The sequence below is a fragment of the Lacerta agilis genome, chromosome 5 (assembly GCF_009819535.1).
Source record: "Lacerta agilis isolate rLacAgi1 chromosome 5, rLacAgi1.pri, whole genome shotgun sequence".
Lineage (NCBI taxonomy): Eukaryota > Metazoa > Chordata > Lepidosauria > Squamata > Lacertidae > Lacerta > Lacerta agilis.
In genome coordinates this window covers 2,557,474-2,577,224 of record NC_046316.1, presented here as the reverse complement: position 1 = coordinate 2,577,224, position 19,751 = coordinate 2,557,474, and the positions used below count along the sequence as shown (strand labels likewise).

Here is a 19,751-nt window from a genome sequence, read left to right as displayed (position 1 = left end):
TGTGTGCTGCTCTGGTTTCACCAGAAGTGGCTTAGTCATGCTGGCCACATGACCCGGAAAAACTGTCTGCGGACAAATGTTGGCTCCCTCGGCCAATAAAGTGAGATGAGCGCCGCAACCCCAGAGTCGTTCGCAACTGGAATTAACTGTCAGGGGTCCTTTACCTTTTTACTAAGAGATGTAAAATAAAAGTATCTGTCCATAATTTGCCATGAGTCACCGGTGGTCAATAGCATATGCAACAAAGTCAAGCCCACATCTCTTTGTTCTTCATTTATGTAGTTTCCCAGTCAGTTTATCCCTTAGCGCCATGTCTCAATATGCCTTTCTCTGCTGATGCTCACAAGGTTAATAGAGAAAATGATGCCACAAATTAATAGAACAACACAGTAAACACAGCAACACAGTATGAAGGAAGAAGAGTGTCAGTTTACTGTGGCATATTTTTAATGGGCCAGAGCCCACTTCCTATGATCCTCTCCTCACAAAAGCAGTGTGCACAGAAGAAGAGAAGAAGAAGAGTTTGGATTTGATATCCCGCTTTTCACTACCCAAAGGAGTCTCAAAGCGGCTCACATTCTCCTTTCCCTTCCTCTCCCACAACAAACACTCTGTGAGGTGAGTGGGGCTGAGAGACTTCAGAGAAGTGTGACTAGCCCAAGGTCACCCAGCAGCTGCATGTGGAGGAGTGGAGACACGAACCCGGTTCCCCAGATTACGAGTCTACCGCTCTTAACCACTACACCACAGCATGAATGGCATTCTCGTTTCCTAAGGGGACATTGACATATGCACACACATTACTTGATTACTCAGCACTGAACTGCTCACAACTCATATGTGTGAGTTGACATATATGTGAGATTACATGAGATATTCAGTGGGGAGGGGGGCTCACAGGAAAGGCTGCCCCAAATGTCCCTGGACTTTCAGTGTGAATGACTAAACATACTAGTTTGAACATGTTTAGCAGTCTCCCCCAATCAGGATTCTTGTCATAGCAGGTTAGCAACAACAAGGGATTCCTAAATTAATAATCTTATTTGTACAAATTTGTACGATGTGCCATGTTATACCATCTAAGAATCAGGCCTGTGTTTCCTACATTTAAAAACATAAAGGTTATCTAATCTCTGCAATATTTGTTTTCTTACAACAACCCTGCGTGGCAGGTCCTAGTGTTATTATCCCAATTATTGCACAGAGGGGCTGCAATAGAGCAACCATCCACTTCTGCTAAGCTGAATAGCAAAGGAGAAATTTGAATCGGGATCTTTCAAATCCATGTCACCTACTAGGCAACACTAATCTGGAGTCATTATTTTCTTCTAAGAAATTATAAAATAAGGAATAAGCTTGCCTTGGAGGCGCATGCCTTGAATTACATAGAAGTATTTTGGTTTCTTATTTGGTCTCAACTGACGTGCTCAAAATAAAATTAAATCTTTCAGCTCCCATAGCCTACTTAATCTTTTTTCATTCCACATCATGCTGCTCAAGTGTAAATAAGGAAGGGGGGGGGAGACACACACAACTCTTACTCAGGCTGGATCTAGACACAACAAAGAAGCGTTTCAGTTAAACAAGTTTTAAACTTTGTATGAGAACTCGGGTTGGCAAAAACAGAACTCCACAGTGCCATCTGGTGTCACAGTGTTAGAATGCATAAACAACGCATATAAAGCACTTTTTCTTTGCCAGTGTAGCTGAGCCCTCAGTGTATCTAGATTTTGGTATGCCGGTGATTCTTGCAGCCAGGAAGTGCACTTTTCTATTACTTCAAGCAAGGCTCCCACTGATTCAAACATCTAGTCCCTGTACAGCAAACATTTCAAAAATCCAACTTCTGCACTATCAACATTGTAATCAATGGAATAAAAACAAGCAAGCAAATAAAATCCATGACCAACTAGGAACAGAACAAGAAATTCCCAGCACAGAGATACTGGAATGAGAGAAGCAAGCCTAACCTACTAAATTCATGCCTGCCAGGCACCTGTGAAAGCATTTCTCCAGTACTAGCAGTAGTGTGGTCATAAAAAATATTTAGCGTTTATATTGAGCTTCAGAATGCTTCAAGTGCTGAACATATACTCTATTGCCGCTATCCCTTCAACAAGCCTCTAGGGTAGGTCAGGATTTTCAACCTCACATTAGGGTGGGAGGATGAGGGCTAGAGATTTGACCAAAGATAACTTGTGCCTTTCTAATTCAGCCTTCCTCAATCAATCTGGTGAGCTCCAGGGTGTTTTTGGACTGCAGCTGCCATCATCAGCCCCTGCCAACACGGCTGGTGGTCATGGTTGCCGTGGGCCGGAGAGCACCAGGTTGGGGAAGGCCAGTGCTAATCCAACGCTCAGTCTCTTGGCCACTCTAATAAAGTTTCTAACAATGTGCTATTGTTATTACAGGTGGAATTCAGGCATGCAATACATTAAAGACACACATACTTTCCTTTCTTATTGCAAAACATCCTATGAAAGACGTTTTACCTTTAACTTCAGAATAAGCTGCTGCTTCCTGTGAGAAAACTACGAGCAAGTTCCAGTCTGCGTTTACTGTGTGAGGCAGGCACCGCTCTCTCTCTCCCCCCCCCCCCCAACATATTAGATGCAGATGATAAATGTGTGTTTGGGGCAGGGATGAGAAAGGGTGCCTGCAAGCGAGCTTGAAAGGGAGCAGAATGTGAGCCGCTGATTGGTGGAATAGAGCAATTAGTGGAAGGTGTAGAACCATTGATATATTTAGTGCTGCGAGCTGTGGAGCTGGCATTTGTGAGTTGGGGCTGCAGGTAGCAGGGGCTTCCTCTACTGTCTTATTATGTGGGCCTTCTGGTTGCGGCTGATTTCTTGCTGTTTGTGGCAGCTGTGCATAGGTAAGTCATTCGTATCAGGAGTGCTGCTGCTTGCTTTAACCTGTTCCCTAATACTATTTATGCTACACAACTGGGCTGATAGGTTCTTCATGGAAACTCTTCCCTGCGGGAGAAATTTTCTTTTTCTGGGATTCAAAGTGGAAGACTATTCCTTCTTTATTTTTAGGAAATACTTTTCAGACACGACACTCTAATGTAATCTTAAGTATATACTGCACTGGAAGCAAGCCCATTCAGTTCAATGGAACTTGCTTTCAAGTGTGCATGTCTGGAACGGACAATTTCCCCTTTGTGTAAAGAAGTAACCCAGGTACCTTGATTGCTCCTCACTACAAGGGTCCCAGACCATCAGGCGCCTTAAAGGGGGGCCATAATAGGGCAACTTAGTCAGTGTTAATCTCTCTGCTGCACTGTATGTGTTTAGTGCTGCTGTATGTCTTCGGCCCCCATTTCTTAGGAGTTTGTTCTCCTCCTTTTCTCACTCTATTTATTATTTCCTTCAATAATAATAATAATAATAATAATAATAATAATAATAATAATAATAATAATAATAATAATAATTTTATACCCCGCCCTTCCCTGCCAAACCGGGCTCAGGGCAGCTAACACCAATAAAATCACAACAAAAACATAAAACAATTCATTAAAATACAGATTAAAATACAATTTAAAATTTAATTTAGAGTGCAGCATCATTTTTAAGTAGCCCACCAATCACACCAAAAGAATGAAACATCAGGGTTAAACTGAAACCAACCTAAAGGCCCGGTGGAACAGCTCCGTCTTGCAGGCCCGGCGGAAAGATGCCAAATCCCGCAGGGCCCAGGTCTCTTGTGACAGACCGTTCCACCAAGTCGGGACCAGTACTGAGAAGGCCCTGGCCCTAGTTGAAGCCAAGCCAATAGGACACCCCCTGCAGGTGAGTGCAATTATTACATATCCAATGACAGTGCTGTATTTTATAGTACAGGCATGTCCAACAGGTAGATCGTGATCTACCAGTAGATCACTTGGCATCTGTGGTAGATCACTGGTAGATCAGTGGCTCCCCCAAAGAAGCTAAATAACTTTGTCTCCCCTAAAAAAACCTCAACATCTTTGCCCTGCACCCCTAAAATGACCTGAACCACCAAAAACAGGGCTTTCCTTCCTAGAAAAAGCTCACTGTCGCTTTCCTCTTCCCTAAAGAAACTCAAGAACTGGGATCTGAACCCCCAAAACAGGGGTAGATCACTGCCAGTTTTTAACTGTTTGAGTAGATCGCAGTCTCTTAGAAGTTGGCCACCCCTGGTGTAGAACATTGACAGGGTCTGCTCATCCTAAAGATTTTGCCTATAATAATGACCGGCACACAAGCCCTATCTATGTTTTTATTGCAGAGGTGGGCAGGCTTTAGATTTGTAGGATCTACTTTGATTTTATTAGAATTCCAAGGTCCACCAAATAGGTGAGCATAACAAACAGATTGAGCCTAGGGATTTGCAAGTGGTCCCAGGACCCAAACTCACAAGCCATTTCACACAAAAATCTGTGCCTCATTTTTCACTCCCCTTCAAATATTTCCCCCCAGCAACGTGTTTGGGAGGGAGCAGGGGAGAAAGCTCTTTAGTTGTTGCCATCCACAGATGTTTGAGAGTTGGTGTTACATCGTTTGAAGCCACGGGCAAATATCATTAGTGATGCAAGACTTCAATTGTCAGCAACACACAGCCATGAAAAATGACTCTTTTAACATCTATGTGTTAATTAATAAACCATGCGGAAGGAAGAGTAATGAAATTTAAACAGATATTGGCTTACCCAAGTATATTGTATCTACTTTAGTACCTTTTGAGCTTACCAAGACTACTATCTCATATATTAGTTTGACCTTCTAAGTTAAATGACTGAAAGAAATTAACCTTTCCACGATACTCTAATTTTTCGAGTTTCACCTGTAGGATGTAGTTAGCTTGCTGTTTGTGGAAGTGGAAAGGAGAACCACACTTTTCTGTGTTAAGGGCAGAAAGAAACTTAGCACAGATGATAGTGCCTGTGAATATACAAATCACTTCACATACGTTTTGTAATCCTTACATAAATCCTTTAAAGCAGATTAGTATTATAAAGAAAAAACAAAACTAGTAAACCAGCAAAACATAATTTTTAAATGACATAAAACCAGCTAGTCTAAGAGTCTAAGAAAGCAAGCAAATAACCACATCCATTGTAAATTAAACAGCCTGTGAAAAAATAAAGGTCTTCACCTGGTTCCTCAAAAGACCATGGTGAGTGAGTGCGCAGGTGTGCGTCTCTTGGGAGAGCATTCCACAAACAGGGCACCAGCAACAGGTAGAAACTGAGAAGTTCCTATAGAGGTAAGACCTGAGTGAAGAATCTCCTTGCTTCTAACTGAGCCCCTGTGCTACTTAGGCTGTGGTAAAATGCATCCTCATGGTGTCATTCCCTTAGTCTTGATAGCATCAGGCTATGTGAATACTTAAAAAGCAGAGACATCACCTTGCCGACAAAGGTCCGTATAGTTAAAGCTATGGTTTTCCCAGTAGTAATGTACGGAAGTGAGAGCTGGACCATAAAGAAGGCTGATCGCCGAAGAATGGATGCTTTTGAATTATGGTGCTGGAGGAGACTCTTGAGAGTCCCATGGACTGCAAGAAGATCAAACTTATCCATTCTCAAAGAAATCAGCCCTGAGTGCTCACTAGAAGGACAGATCCTGAAGTTGAGGCTCCAGTACTTTGGCCACCTCATGAGAAGAGAAGACTCCCTAGAAAAGACCCTGATGTTGGAAAAGATGGAGGGCACAAGGAGAAGGGGACGACAGAGGACAAGATGGTTGGACAGTGTTCTTGAAGCGACTAGCATGAGTTTGGCCAAACTGCGGGAGGCAGTGAAGGATAGGCGTGCCTGGCGTGTTCTGGTCCATGGGGTCACAAAGAGTCAGATACGACTGAACAACAACAACATGTGAATACTGGTGCCTATGGCATGGGTCTTCAACTGGTGGGTCAGGACCTACTGCTGAGTCACTGTCTGTTCTGATGTGGGTTGCCATAGCAGCACTGCCACCATAAAAATATATGGTTTTAAAGTAGAAGTGGGGTGCATGCTTGAGCTAAAGAATGGAACAGAAAGCTTCAAGACAGACACATGCCAACATTACGAGACTGTATATGAACCCCTCTCCCTAAGTTCAAAGAGGACAATAGCTTCTTGCTTGAACCTGGGAGGCTGAGTGAATTTTGATTGACTGTTGCAAAGATAATAGCAAGTAATTTTTCTTCTTACTCTAGAAGGCCAGACTCTGGGACCACAAATTGCAAACCCCAAATTTGCCACAAACAATCCCACCCTCACAACAGTTGCTTTGGAGAAGCCCTTCTGTGTCTTTGATGGCTCCATGCTGAAAGGAGCAGCCTATGAAGTATACCTGTATGTCATGATGGACTCCGGTAAGTGAGTGCTTATTGTGTCTCTCCTTGTTTAAGGGGGGGGGGTCCCCAAAAGCAGATATTATATTGTTTGGAACTGGAGTAAACCTGTCCCTGTCACAGGCTCCTGTACGGAAGCAATTACAGATATCAATTTCCACTTGGATGGCAAAGTTTGGAATGGGGAGCGGGGATGGGTAGACAGTCATTTTGGCAAATGGCCACTGGCCACTCTCCTGCAGCGACACAAGAAAAAACACTGCCTAGCAGTTACTTAAATAAGCAGATAGTGCTTGTGAGTGCCATGTACAAACTGTCATGTAAACTTTTTGCATGTGCCCATTTCTGCCGCAGCAAGTACTTCAGGTTCCTTTGTGATGGACAATAGCAGTAAACCTCTCGATGCTACTTTCCAACAAAGCAGTGGAGGACAAAGGGGGCCTTACAAAGCTGCGGTGTTTAATGTTCCAAACTGTGCGTCGCTTCCCAAGCTGCCTGATGTTGTGGACGCCACCAAAGCACCTGCCATCATGACTCAGTATCTGGTCAGAGTTGGCGATGATGCCACTTGTTTGTATGACCCAAATTTTCTAGACGCTTGTAATCCACCTCTCTCCCAAGATACAGCCTACAGGTATGGATTTCTCCCAAGAAAGTTTTTAAAACATAAGTGCTCAGGCTAATCTGAAAGGGACAGAACAACCTCTATCCAATTGAATGGTGGCATAATTATAAGTCTTCCTGGAATTAAGATCAGCATCCAAGTCCTCTTCCAGGTATTCCCACAAAGTGAAATTGGGTGGTTGATGGTTGGAGGGGGAGGTTGAGACCCCTCAGTGTAGTGCCCAGCTTGGAAAATGAGCTTTTTCAGGAAGCCAATTAGAACACATTTGCTGAGACTTTTGGTGGCTTTTATTCTTAATTGTCTCGCTTCTGCTTCTTTTAATTTGGTTTTTTTTTTAAAGTACGGTATTCTAAATCACCCTTCACTCAAGAGATTCCAGGGCAGTTTGTATCAGTAAAAATTCAATATATCTAATCTATTAAGTGCAGCAGTATAAACAAGGTAATGAACAAGCAAAACAGAGGTCATAAAACCAATGTCTTGGCCTAATGCTGAAAAGATTGAGGAACATCGGTGCCTCCCTGGGGAGGGAATTCCAAAGCTGGGGCACCACCACAAAAAAGGCCCCCCCTCTCCTTTGCAAACCTCTTTTGCACCCAAGTCAGCAGTATTGTCCCTGCTGCTGCTTTGTTTGTACAAGCTGCTTTTAGTTACAGGTGGGTAGCCGTGTTGGTCTGCCATAGTCAAAACAAAATAGAAAATTCTTTCCAGTAGCACCTTAGAGACCAACTGAGTTTGTTCTTGGTATGAGCTTTCGTGTGCATGCACACTTCTTCAGATACACTGAAACAGAAGTCACCAGATCCTTAAATATAGTGGGGGAGTGGGGAGGGGTATTACTCAGAAGGGTGGTGGGAATGGGTGATCAGCTGATAGGTGTGGAAAACCTGTTGACGACTCTTAACGGCTGCAATTAGTCTTGCAGGGAAAGGCAAGGGGTGAGATGGCTAAAGATGGCTTTGTTATGTATAATGAGATAAGAATCCAATGTCTTTGTTCAGACCAGGTTTCTCCATGGTTTTAAGTTTGGTGATTAGTTGCAATTCAGCCACTTTTCTTTCCAGTCTATTTCTGAAATTTCTTTGTATTAAGACAGCTACTTTGAAATCTTTCATAGAATGTCCTGGGAGATTGAAGTGTTCTCCTACTGGTTTCTCTGTCTTGTGATTCCTGATCACCCATTCCCACCACCCTTCTGAGTAATACCCCTCCCCACTCCCTCACTATATTTAAGGATCTGGTGACTTCCGTTTCTGTGCATCTGAAGAAGTGTGCATGCACACGAAAGCTCATACCAAGAACAAACTCAGTTGGTCTCTAAGGTGCTACTGGAAAGAATTTTCTATTTGGTTTCGAAGCTGCTTTTAAATACTCAAAACAGTGTAGAAATTTTATATAGGAATTTATTGACCTTTTTCTTATAACAGCATATACCCACACCCACACCTACAATTAAACAAATACAAAACAAATACACTGATAAAACAAATACAAACAGTGTCAAGTTTTCTTGTTGCATCTTTTCTTTAAAAAGAAAATTTCTATTTCCATATCTTGACCATTGACTTCCCCTGCCCTTTCTCCTTCGAGTTCATATCCTTAATCTATTTTATAACCATTTCTCCTGAAATTCAAATTCAATTATATAGTTACACACAATTATATATTCAACATTTAACTAACAATGCATCATCGTAGTAATATCTCATCATAATTCTTCTTCCATTAAAATCTTCACCAATCATTTATATCATATCTATCTCTTCTATCCTTTAAACTGCTGCTAATAACATAGTAACTCAAAATATCTCCTTTCATATTCAAACAAAAAATAAAACAGAAAGATTGTTGACAGTATTCACCCTCCTATTTCAAAATTCCATGACAGGCTACTTCAAGTTTTACTTAGTGTTTCACCCCACACCCCCTCTGTCCATTATTCTTCTCCTGGTGGCATCAACACTGAATTTCCCTGTAGCTTCCCTCTCCAAGCGTCCACAGATCCAGGCACAGTCCAAAACTCTCCTTGCCACGAGCTCCAGGATGTCCATCTCGTCGTCTCTCAGCTTCTCCGGTTCTTTGTAGCATTCCTTTTCTTCTTGTAAAAACCATAATTCTCTGTCCCTAGCCCCCGAGCTCACACCTCGGGGACTGGATATAACAAATCTTACCGTCGCCTTGGGACTGCCACCCCCAAAAGGCGAGTTTCTTCTCCGAAGTAGCTCACTCATTTCTCTCCATCTTTCCAGACATCCTCTCAGCTCTTTGGCAAGACTTTCTTCCAAAGTGTTAAAAGTTTTAAAAGCCTCCTCTGTGGGCAATTGGTTCTCTTTCAGACCCCCACACAAGACTTTGACTTTCCTGTACAGCAGTTCCACCTTCAAAGCAGTGAGCCTCTGTTCGTCCGTTAGTCCAGAGTTCAGTACCAGTTCAAGGACGAAGCCCAGCATACTGGTAGAGGGGGAGGAAGTGGGTATCAGATTTCTACTCCTGCCTCTCTGTTCGTCGCCATTTTCCTAAACTGGAGCGCAGATACCGCAACTTTAAATGGAGATATTTTCCACTAATTTACTTCCCAAGAAAAAAGTTTGCCAGTCTCATGTATCAATTTTAAGTACATTGAAACAGTTCTGTAGCAGCAGTTACTCAAATTGGTTAGCTTCTTTAACTCGAAGGGAAGAAGGCAGGCTGCCTTTCTCCTTCCCCCCGGATCGTTCCAAAAGCTCAGTTTCTGGTCAAATTAATTACTCACGACCACCGGGTTCCTTTGGCTCCATTCTTCAAAGGTAGAACTAAGACGCTCACCGCGGGCTTTGTCGCCGCATTTGCATCCCGGTTGGGGCATATCCCCGTAAGCCCGGCTCCGTTGTCCCTTCACCCCCACTCCCCCTTTACAGGGGGGGCAAGGGAAGGGTTCGGAGCCTCCGTGGGCGCAGCCGGGGAGCCCAGGGTGCGGGACGCTCTTCCCGCACCCCAACCGGAGCCCCGCTTTGCGGTTGCGGGGCTCCTAACCCCCGGGATGGATCGGGCGCCTCGCAGCCGAAGCAGCCCCGACCACCCGCTATGGCGTCGCCAGCCGGAAGTCCACAGTGTAGAAATTTTAAATGAGCCAGCTGACCTGCATTTAGCCGTGACTGCAGCGAGTCTCTTCCCAACGACTCTGGAGCCTCACTCACTGCCGTCCCTTGGCAGCCCTCTGAGTCACCTGCGATAGCCTGAGGTAGATCACCAAAACATGTGTAGAGGCCAAGACTCCAAAGCAGATTTTGTACATAGGTTGGCTTCATTCAGAATACTCCTTGCAAAACGTAGGGAGGGCTACGGCACCCAGCAGAAACGCTCTGCTTTTAGAAGCCTTTTTTTAAAAAATGGAGTTGCACTCAGGAAGCGGGTTCAGGAGACTTCCCTCTTCCACTGTCCACATGCTTAGTATACTAATCCCTAGATTAAATATTCAGCAGAGACCAAAGTGTCGGAATTTGTGTCTCTGCCACAAACTCCTGCAAAGCAGTCATGGAAGGGCATTGCTCTAAAGCAGAAGACAGGAGGAAGGATGCCTAGGCTGTCTTCTCCACTTGCTCCCTTTGCTCAGCAGGGACTCAGGTGTGTTTTCTGGGCGAAGGTGGCTGGGGCAAGGAGGGTGGCAGGGGGTGGGGAAGGCAAGAAAGCCTGGGAGGAACCATCTCAAGATCTCTTTCAAGCAGAGATCCAGATTCTCAAGCCAGGCCTTAATAATAAGTCTAGCAGCTCGCCAAGTGCCTTAATAGGTTATTGCTTATGCCTGAACTGTAACCTCCGCTGAGGATTCTGCAGGTAAGAGGCCAGGGTTTTGGTGCATTAAGATGTTGTCTTCTGTTATCGGAACAGTAAAGCCTTTTCCGCATTCTCGCTACCAGGTTTAAATACGTCCTTGTAGACAGTACAGCAGGTGTCATGAAAGACCAAACTCTCTGGTCGCAACCAATCAAAACCAGAAAGTGTAAGTATTAATATGAGGAGGGGGGTTGGGGGGGCGGGAGCAAGCTGTATGCTGAGACCCCTCTAATCCCTGGATCCAGTGAGTATTAAACTTTAACCAAGGCTTCTAATTCTTGGGATAGGCAGGCCAGCTTCCTGCTGAGGTGATAGCCTGGGTGATGAGCCATTCAGGGGAACAAAGGAAGGGGCTCTGTGGGAGATGGCAAATGGAACTCACAGAAAGTGAGAAGGACAAAAGCCAGAGTTGAGAGCACAGTTTGGCAGAAATGTGATCTAGAAGTAAAGCAGCAAGCTAGAGAAAGAGTCAGAACAAAACTTGAAAGCAATGCCTGATTTCTGTTTGAATCCAAGGCTGTAGCTAAGGAAGAAACAAGACCCTTCTGGGGTGGTGATGCTGTGAACCCCTCAATCGTAGGTTCAGGTTGTACATATGTGTAAATAAACCATACATCATAAAGACTCCACAGTCTCTTCTGTCCCTCATTCCAAATGGAAACACGAACCCTGGGTAAGCACCTGCAACCCCTGGAATCTGGCACTGCTCAGAGATTGGGGTGGCGTGCAACAGTATGTTTCATGGGAGTGGCATTTCTTGTTTGGCCGTCCAGGGTTGTTATACTGAATCCTCCTGTTGAAAGCAACAAACTACTGCTTGCCCAAGTGCTCTTTCATTGTAGGGTTGCCATACGCCTGCAATTTCGTGGACATGCCTGGAATACTGAAGTCAGAAGCAGCTTCCAGGCAGAAATCGGCTAAATGTCCGGGAAAATCAACAACTTCTGTCTGGATTCTCACTGTTTGAAATATGGCAACCCTACTTCATGGTCCCATCTAAATAGCTAGGTTGTGCAGGAGGCTGACAACACTCCATTTCCTCTCCTAGTGAAACCGTCCTCTACCATTGATACCTGGCCAGGTCGCAGAAGTGGTGGAATGATAGTCATAACTTCCATCCTGAGTGTGCTGACGTTCACCCTAGTGGCTGGATTTCTTGCTGCTGCTCTTCTGACTGTGACGTGAGTTTCTTTTGTGCTCTGCTTTGTCTCTACCCATTATTAAGGTTCAGATCTAATCAACATCTCCCAACAGAACCCCTTCAGAGCTTCATGCACATGGGAAGGAAACCCATAAGGTGGGCATGAGGGCTTTTGCTGCAGAAAAATAGTGCCCTAGATGTAGGCTTCCAGGGGCGTAGCAAGGTAAATTGGTACCCGGGGGCAAAAAAAAAATTGTGACCCCCCCCCCCAGGCATGGGAAGGTCAGGTGGTACCCGGTGCGGAAAAATTCGTGTCAAACCCCCCCCCATTGATCCCCCCCCCCGCAAAAATGGTTTTACGTTATTTCATATTTTCTTACAAAGGAATAATAACAAGTAATAATAATAAAAAACTTTTATTTATATCCCACCCTCTCCGGCCAAAGTCGGGCTCAGGGTGGCTAACATCAGATACATAACATTGGTATAAAATCAAACAATAATTAAATTACCTCCTAAAAACATCTCAAAATCAAATTAAAGTCCAATTAGATGGCTTTCCACAAGGTTAGGGTTGGGAACAGTAAGTGTTCTCTGAACTGAAATTTCAGCCTTCGTGACATAGGAAAACAGCCAAGTGTGAACAGCTATTTTGGTGGAGGAGGGTCAAGATATTAACCGATATGCAAGAAATTTCATATATAGCTATATAATCCCTAGTATAGTAAGATAAAACCTTCGGAGCAGGCATTTAAAAAAAAATTCAAAAAAAAATTCAAACAAATTTTCAAAAAAAAATTCAAAAAAATTTTTTTCCCAAAAAATTGTTCATTGATAATTTGTCACCCCCTCCATTATGGAACCCGGGGCGGCCCGCCCCCTCGCTACGCCCCTGCTTATAGCACCATTAAGAGAGCAGCTCTGGAAGGTGACTGGGCTGGCTTTCTGCTTCAGTTGCTTAAGTGTCCACTTGAGCTATCATGAACTTGTCCTAATCAGTTAGGGTAAATAGGGCTGGTTTGCACATGCATTAAATGACTGCAGTGTTCATCTTGCTTCACATTATGCTTTTCAGTGAAGTTGGTTTAAAATGTAAGTGAGCTAGTGGTCAAGGGGTTGCATGGCGTGAACCCCTCCTCCCTTCTCTCTCTCTCTCTTCCCCAGGGCATCGGAAGAGACTCCCACTGAGATGAGATATGAATCCCAAACAACCCAACAGACTGCTCCAAGAGTGCTAGAAACTTCTGAGTCAGAACTAGAAGCTTCTTCCACCCACTAAATAAAGTCTTCAAGTCAGAAAAGGTGGCCAACCAGCTGTGGGTGTCCTTTCAATGCTCCCAGATGCTTGGATACGAAGTCTGGTTACAAAACTGCACATCTTTAAAAAAAAGACTGTGACCCCATGTGACTAGTCCCATGCATAGAACAGGAATATTCATGAACTTATCTCCAACTCTCAAGCAGCGATGAACTTAAATATATGACTTTTTTAAGTTTAAAAAGGGACCTTTTCTGGGTGGATAGTCCAAAATAATATTCTAACATTAATTGCTTGAATGACTTCTTAACTTTGAGCAATGGGCTACCAGTCCTGTTACTGAAGTTGGGGGTAGCCCATATGATGTTTTCCAGTATTTCTGACTACAACTCCCATCAGCCCCAGCCAACATGGCCAGGGATTATGGGAGTTGTAGTTCTAAATATCTGGAAGACCCCCCCCCCCATACTGGCTACTCTGATTTAAGTGATATAGTCTGGGCTATTTAGCATGTGTGGTTTTTATAAAGCAATCATTTGATTTGTGAAAATTGATTGTAGTACAGTACAAATTTAACTTCTGAAATATCATAATTGATGCTGTATTTAAGTTCCAATTTAAAAGAAGAGAATATTCGAGTAATTGTGGCCGGGGGCAGGGAGGGGAATGGCAGAGGAAACGGGTTACAAATCTGAAAATTGTTGTGGCTGCTTAAGCTCTGTCTTTGGGTGAAACTGAGCAACATTTGTACATAGAATTGCATGGGAAACCACATTCCAGAATGCTCATTTAACGTACATCATGACATTACTGAAAATCGTCGTGCGCTTGGAACAATAGGGCCTTGGAGGAACCATTCTTGACCTTGTTCTGACGCGATACTCCTCTGATAACACAATCTGTGGTGTTTTCACGCAGCAAGAGTTGCTGTTTATGATTTTTGCTGGCCCTGTTGTCAGTCTAATCTACATCAGACCTGATGAAGGGCACCCCCAAAAAGTTTTTTGTTGGCTTGGCTGAGGGATGGGGAGCTTGTGGCCTCCATCTCTACCTGGATTCCAGCTCCCACCAGTCCCAGGTGGTGCAGCCAACAGCTGGTGTAGGGTTATTGATCTCTTTATTTGTAAAGTGATAATGTAACTAAAAATCTCAATCCAGATACCTTAAGCTTAAGCTTTTTTTTAAAAAATGATGTTGGCTGACTACATGATTCAAGAGTGTTGTGGTAAAAACTGAAAGGTACTTTGAAGTTCTGGAGCACGAGGATACAAGCTATGAAGCCGGGAGCTGAAGAATGGGTAAAACGCATCTTGAACTGAGTTTGACGGCGTTCCTTAGTTGTAACTTGCCCAGTCCCCCGTCACTTTTCTTCCTTGTGTCTTGTTTCAGACTGCAGATGAAGCCATTTGCACTTATACCTGCCCAATAGCCTATTTCAGATGTACAGTATCTGTCTTTCCCATTATAAGTTAGACTTAGACTCACATGGTTCACCATTGCAGGAAACTCTGGCTTAATAAACATGCTGGGATCTTTGGGCTTGTTCACATTAACCATAGTTTAAGCAACCCACAGCCGTCAGGTGTCATGGGGAACTGTGAACAGTTTAAAACGGGAAGCTTTACATTTCCTCCTTTCAGGTGTGCAGCCTATAGCTCTGGTTAAGTATTCGATCCTATGTTGTTCATTATGAGAAGAAATGTAACTTGGTTCTTTGTGGTATGTTACCCTTCTGAGTTAAATGAACAGAAATGTGTGTAATTTTTTGAGAATAAACAATCTAGAGGAACGCGCTGTGTTTCCTGCCCACAACTTGCCTTGAAGAAGTCAAAAACTCTGCATGCTGCAATGGGTCCCTCTTCTCCTCTCAGCTGTGTTTGCCATTCACAGAGCTTTCCCCCCTTGTGGCCATTTTGATATTATCCTGGGTCCTGCCCAGGGGGCTGTGGAAAGGACCTTGCTATTCGGACGGCAGGTTGAGGACTGCATGACAAAGGCATGTTGAAAACTGAAAACTAACACAGCAGGACAAGGGAAGGGCTAGGCTTGAACTCTTGCTAGATGGTTGTGGCCTTATTGTCAGTCAGTCAGTTTTATTATGGCAAAAGCCAGCAGCACAGAAAATCACAAATCCAAACAGAGAAAAATCGACAACAACATCACCAGAGATAAAACAATTACACAAAGGAACTTTACAATGTGTTGTTCAATAAAAGAGATTTACGCTTCTCAATAGCTAAAGTGCAGAATTTAGCTAAAGCCACATCATATGATACTGGACTTGAAGAATCCTCCAGAAGATATTTTCGTAAAATTTTGGGGAAGAATTCCAAATAGTGTTGCAAGGGTGTAAACTTTGTTAAAAGGGGTAAAACCTTGTTAAAAGGGGTAAAATAAATTGAGCACGTTCTTCGCTATGGAATTCGCAAAATAAAAGGATGTGAGTAACGGATTCTACCTTGTTAGACATGCAGGGGCAGAGATGCGCATGCATTGGGACCTTCATAAATTTGCCATACAGCACTGCTGAAGGCATTGCCTCGAAACGGGCTCTAGAGAAGGTGTGGCCTTATTTTACATGGGGGGAGGGTGTTATAATCATGTCAGTTGACTAGCCAGGTGGGTTGTCCCCCCACCTGTCAACGTTGGCTCACAAGGTGGGAACAGATAAGGATCTGGCCCACACTGAGCCCAAACGGAACCCGCCCCCCCATGGTAAACAAGTTTCTCTTTATTTGATTACCACTAGCTTTCTCCAGCCAGTTTGCATGCTCCTCATGCCATTGAGATGAGAATGCTCCGGAACATGGGCAAGAACCACCTTGTAATCAAACATGATGTAGTTAAAGATTATAGGTCACCAAAGCATGTAGCTGAACCTGTTTGTAGAGGTCATCAACTTTGAAAACAGAATGAAAGGCAGGGACAGTGGTGAAGGGACAAGACTGACCTTTCCGCTGCCAGAAACCAGAGCAAAAGAATCTACATTTCAAGCACATTTAAAACAGATGGGTTCCGACTCAGAATCCTAGGCTCCCCGAACCATTTCCAGGTTGGAGAAGGCTGTGAAGCCGAGAGGGGTATAAATAACTAGGTCATACTAGGACACATGGCATTCTTAGGTGCCTAGTAGAGATGCGACAAGTTACTGCTGTGGCAAAACTGGGGACAAGTTCTAACCCATCTGCAACAAAGAGCAGTACTTCTATGAGAGCCATGCTTTGTTCTTGGGAGGAGTTGCTACTATTTGGAAGAACCCATTATCACTATTGTTGAGCCAGGGGCTTAGCCACACTTCCTCTCCCCCCCCCCCGGGAAAAATTGCTCTTTAGCACTCAGTCGAAGCAAATGGCTTGTTGGGTTTTCTGTGGGTTGCGGTTTCTTCCAATTTAGAGCTAAACAGTGGGTTCCCCCTGAGAATAGTTGGTTTTCCAGGTCAGGGGTGGGGCGCAAAGGGTGTTCTTCAGCCTCCGCACTCATCCAGCCCTCACCTCTGACAGGCAGGCAGTCGTGGGGCATAGAGGGTGAAGTACCTCCTCTGAGCTCACCCAACCCTCTCTGCCCCAGCCAGGCAGGGCGCTACGGGGATCTCAGGGGGGGCTGGTTTGCGCCCCCCATATTGTGTGCCCGGGGTCACTGCCCCCCTGGCTCCCCCACACTTCACCCCTGGGAGCAGGGCAAGGAGAAAACTGCTCAGCCCCATGCTTTCTAGGCACAGGACAAGTGGAAGTGAGGACGGGCCCACATACAACTGAAAAAATACATACCTGCAGATCTACCCAATTCCCAAAGACTACCACATATGCTGTTTTTGCATGGAAGGGTACATTTACAGTAGAAAGTTTAAAGAAACTTTTTTTAAAAAAATGGAAATGATGATAATAATTTTATTAGTTTATTAATTGCTTTTTACATAAGTCTCAAAGTGATTTACAACAAAAATAACTAAAATAGGTTCAAAAGAAATACAGAGACATTTTTTGATGTTGGAATCAGAAGTAATAAGAGCAACAGTTATACTGAGTTAAGAGAAGAAAGGTTATAAGAAGTTAAGATTTGAAATGTGATGTTTTATTTGACTAGAATAAGTTGTATGATTTAAGATATGTTGATTATAATTATAAGAGTAAGATTAGTTGTAAGAAATTAGATTTAACAAGGTTACAAAGTTATTGAAGAAGAACAGAAATGAACGCATAAGAGAGGACGTGAGGAAGTCCCAAGTTTAGGATTCTAAAGATGAGAAGGATTTTAAGTAATTGTGTTGTTTTGTGTGTAATTGGGTGTATTGTGTTGATTTGTGGGGGGTGTGGGTATTTGCAATTGGTTTAATTTGGAAAATCCAATAAATTTTCTTTAAAAAAACAAAAACAAAAGAAATACAGAGAAAACGAAGGATCAGTTTTAAAACAATAGAAAATGAACACCGAAGGCGGAGATGAGTACGTAGGTGAGTTTTCCATCCAGCTGGAAAAGCTTGTTGAAACAAAAATGTCGACAAACTATGCAAAGTATCACAGTGGTGATAATGATATAACAACGAAACAAAACCAAATCACCACAAACTGGCTAGTGGATACAAAAGGGGATTTACTAGAAAATAACTAAATAAATATTGACTCATAATCATTCAAACAAGCAAAAACATATTACAAGGCCATGTGCAAAACAATATTAGTACTGTCAAGACCATGGAATAAATTATATGCACAAGGAACTTAACAATGTCTGAATAACTGAACCATTCAACACGTGGCTAAGTATGGAACAATATGGATGGAAGTATGGATGGGAAAAGGACGGAATAAGATGGAGGGTGGGCAAATAACCAAAGACCTGTCCTCCGGATTTGCAACAGGTGTCACCACAAAGCTTCATCAGTTCAAGGCTAATCAGACAGAATAGTTAACACAAAATAAGAAACTAGGGTATTCACAGGCCCACCTGGTTTTATTCCGTCATGAGGGTGTCTACATAAGGACCTACTGGAGAGCAGTCCATCTTATTCCGTCCTTTTTCCATCCACGTTCACTTCATCAGGGTGGTGTTTACCTCGGACCCACTAAAGAACTCCCCGCTTGGTTCATTTACAAACTGTTTTGCACCTTGTTGGCACCAGAATATTGTTCCATACTTAGCCACAGTTATTCAGACATGGTTACGTTCCTTGTGCATATAATTTATTCCATGGTCTTGACAGCACTAATATTGTTTTGCCCATGCCCTTGTCATATGTTTTTGCTTGTTTGAAAGATTATGAGTCAAACTTTAATCAGTTATTTTCTAGTAAATCCCCTTTTGTATCTATTAGCCAGTTTGTGGTGATTTGGTTTTGTTTCATTGAAACAAAAATGTCTTCAGTTGTTTCCATAAACTACAAATAGTGGGTGCCTGTTGTATCTCAAAATTATGATGCCCCAAAAAACAGGGGCAGCCACAGCCCTCCTCTGAGTTGCTGTAGCGCAGGCTTCTTATGTAAGGTGGTCTCTCAAGTTACCTTGATCACATAATGCATATGTTATTTATTTTCCACAGTCTACCCCACATTAACAACATTAACTCCGGGCACAGACAGATGACTTTGGAACATCTCGCACGCTAACAAGTTTTTTAAAAAAATCTCTGAAGCTGTATGTAAATGTTAAATATTACCATGGGTATGCTTCTGATATTCTTCTGAAAGAATGGACTCCATTGTTGTTGTTGTTCAGTCGTTCAGTCGTGTCCGACTCTTCGTGACCCCATGGACCAGAGCACACCAGGCACCCCTATCCTTCACTGCCTCCCGCAGTTTGGCCAAACTCATGCCAGTCACTTCGAGAACACTGTCCAACCATCTCATCCTCTGTCGTCCCCTTCTCCTTGTGGCCTCCATCTTTCCCAACATCAGGGTCTTTTCTAGGGAGTCTTCTCTTCTCATGAGGTGGCCAAAGTACTGGAGCCTCAACTTCAGGATCTGTCCTTCTAGTGAGCACTCAGGGCTGATTTCTTTGAGAATGGACAGGTTTGATCTTCTTGCAGTCCATGGGACTCTCAAGAGTCTCCTCCAGCACCATAATTCAAAAGCATCAATTCTCCGGCGATCAGCCTTCTTTATGGTCCAGCTCTCACTTCCATACATTACTACTTTAATGTAGTTTAACTACCGGTATACGGACCTTTGTCGGCAAGGTGATGTCTTTGCTTTTTAAGATGCTGTCTAGGTTTGTCATTGCTTTTCTCCCAAGAAGCAGGCGTCTTCTAATTTCATGACTGCTGTCTATTAGGAATATAAAAAGAAAACTATATTGTTTCAGCCCAGTTCTCGTATTTTTTTTAATTAATTCTTTTTTTTTTACATTCCTGTAAGTCCTTTTATAAGCCAGTATGCCGTTCCCAATACCTTAAGGACTGTGTTGTTGCATAAGTGCCCAGCACACCTCGCTCCCCTGTCTTGCTTGTGCAGCACCTGATTATCTTGTTTTCCTTGTTTTTCTGGCCCATTTCATGCTTGCAAAAGAATGGGCTGCCCATCCACACCACCACCACCCCCCAGCCAAAGCAGAAAACTTGCAGTTGGATCAACTGTCCTTTCAGTTGCCCACTTAGTTAAGTCTTGGGTGCTA

The 19,751-nt window shown here is 43.4% G+C and overlaps 1 protein-coding gene across 1 annotated transcript; it reads left to right on the top strand.

The window, feature by feature from the left end:
• Positions 1-2,635: 2,635 nt before the first annotated feature.
• Positions 2,636-13,270, top strand: UPK3A (uroplakin 3A). Its single transcript, XM_033148077.1, has 6 exons — positions 2,636-2,875; positions 6,172-6,330; positions 6,664-6,943; positions 10,831-10,913; positions 11,796-11,928; positions 13,053-13,270. Exons 1-6 carry the CDS (start codon positions 2,821-2,823, stop codon positions 13,165-13,167), a joined length of 825 nt encoding a protein of 274 aa, XP_033003968.1. The 5' UTR covers positions 2,636-2,820; the 3' UTR covers positions 13,168-13,270.
• The last annotated feature ends 6,481 nt before the right edge of the window (positions 13,271-19,751 follow it).

Excerpts from the sequence above, each read along its gene's own strand:
- UPK3A (XM_033148077.1), top strand. The coding sequence starts at position 2,821 with ATGTGGGCCTTCTGGTTGCGGCTGATTTCTTGCTGTTTGTGGCAGCTG. Across the intron at positions 2,876-6,171 it reads TTTGTGGCAGCTGTGCATAG|AAGGCCAGACTCTGGGACCA; the intron begins GTAAGTCATTCG and ends TTCTTACTCTAG. Across the intron at positions 10,914-11,795 it reads ACCAATCAAAACCAGAAAGT|TGAAACCGTCCTCTACCATT; the intron begins GTAAGTATTAAT and ends TTCCTCTCCTAG.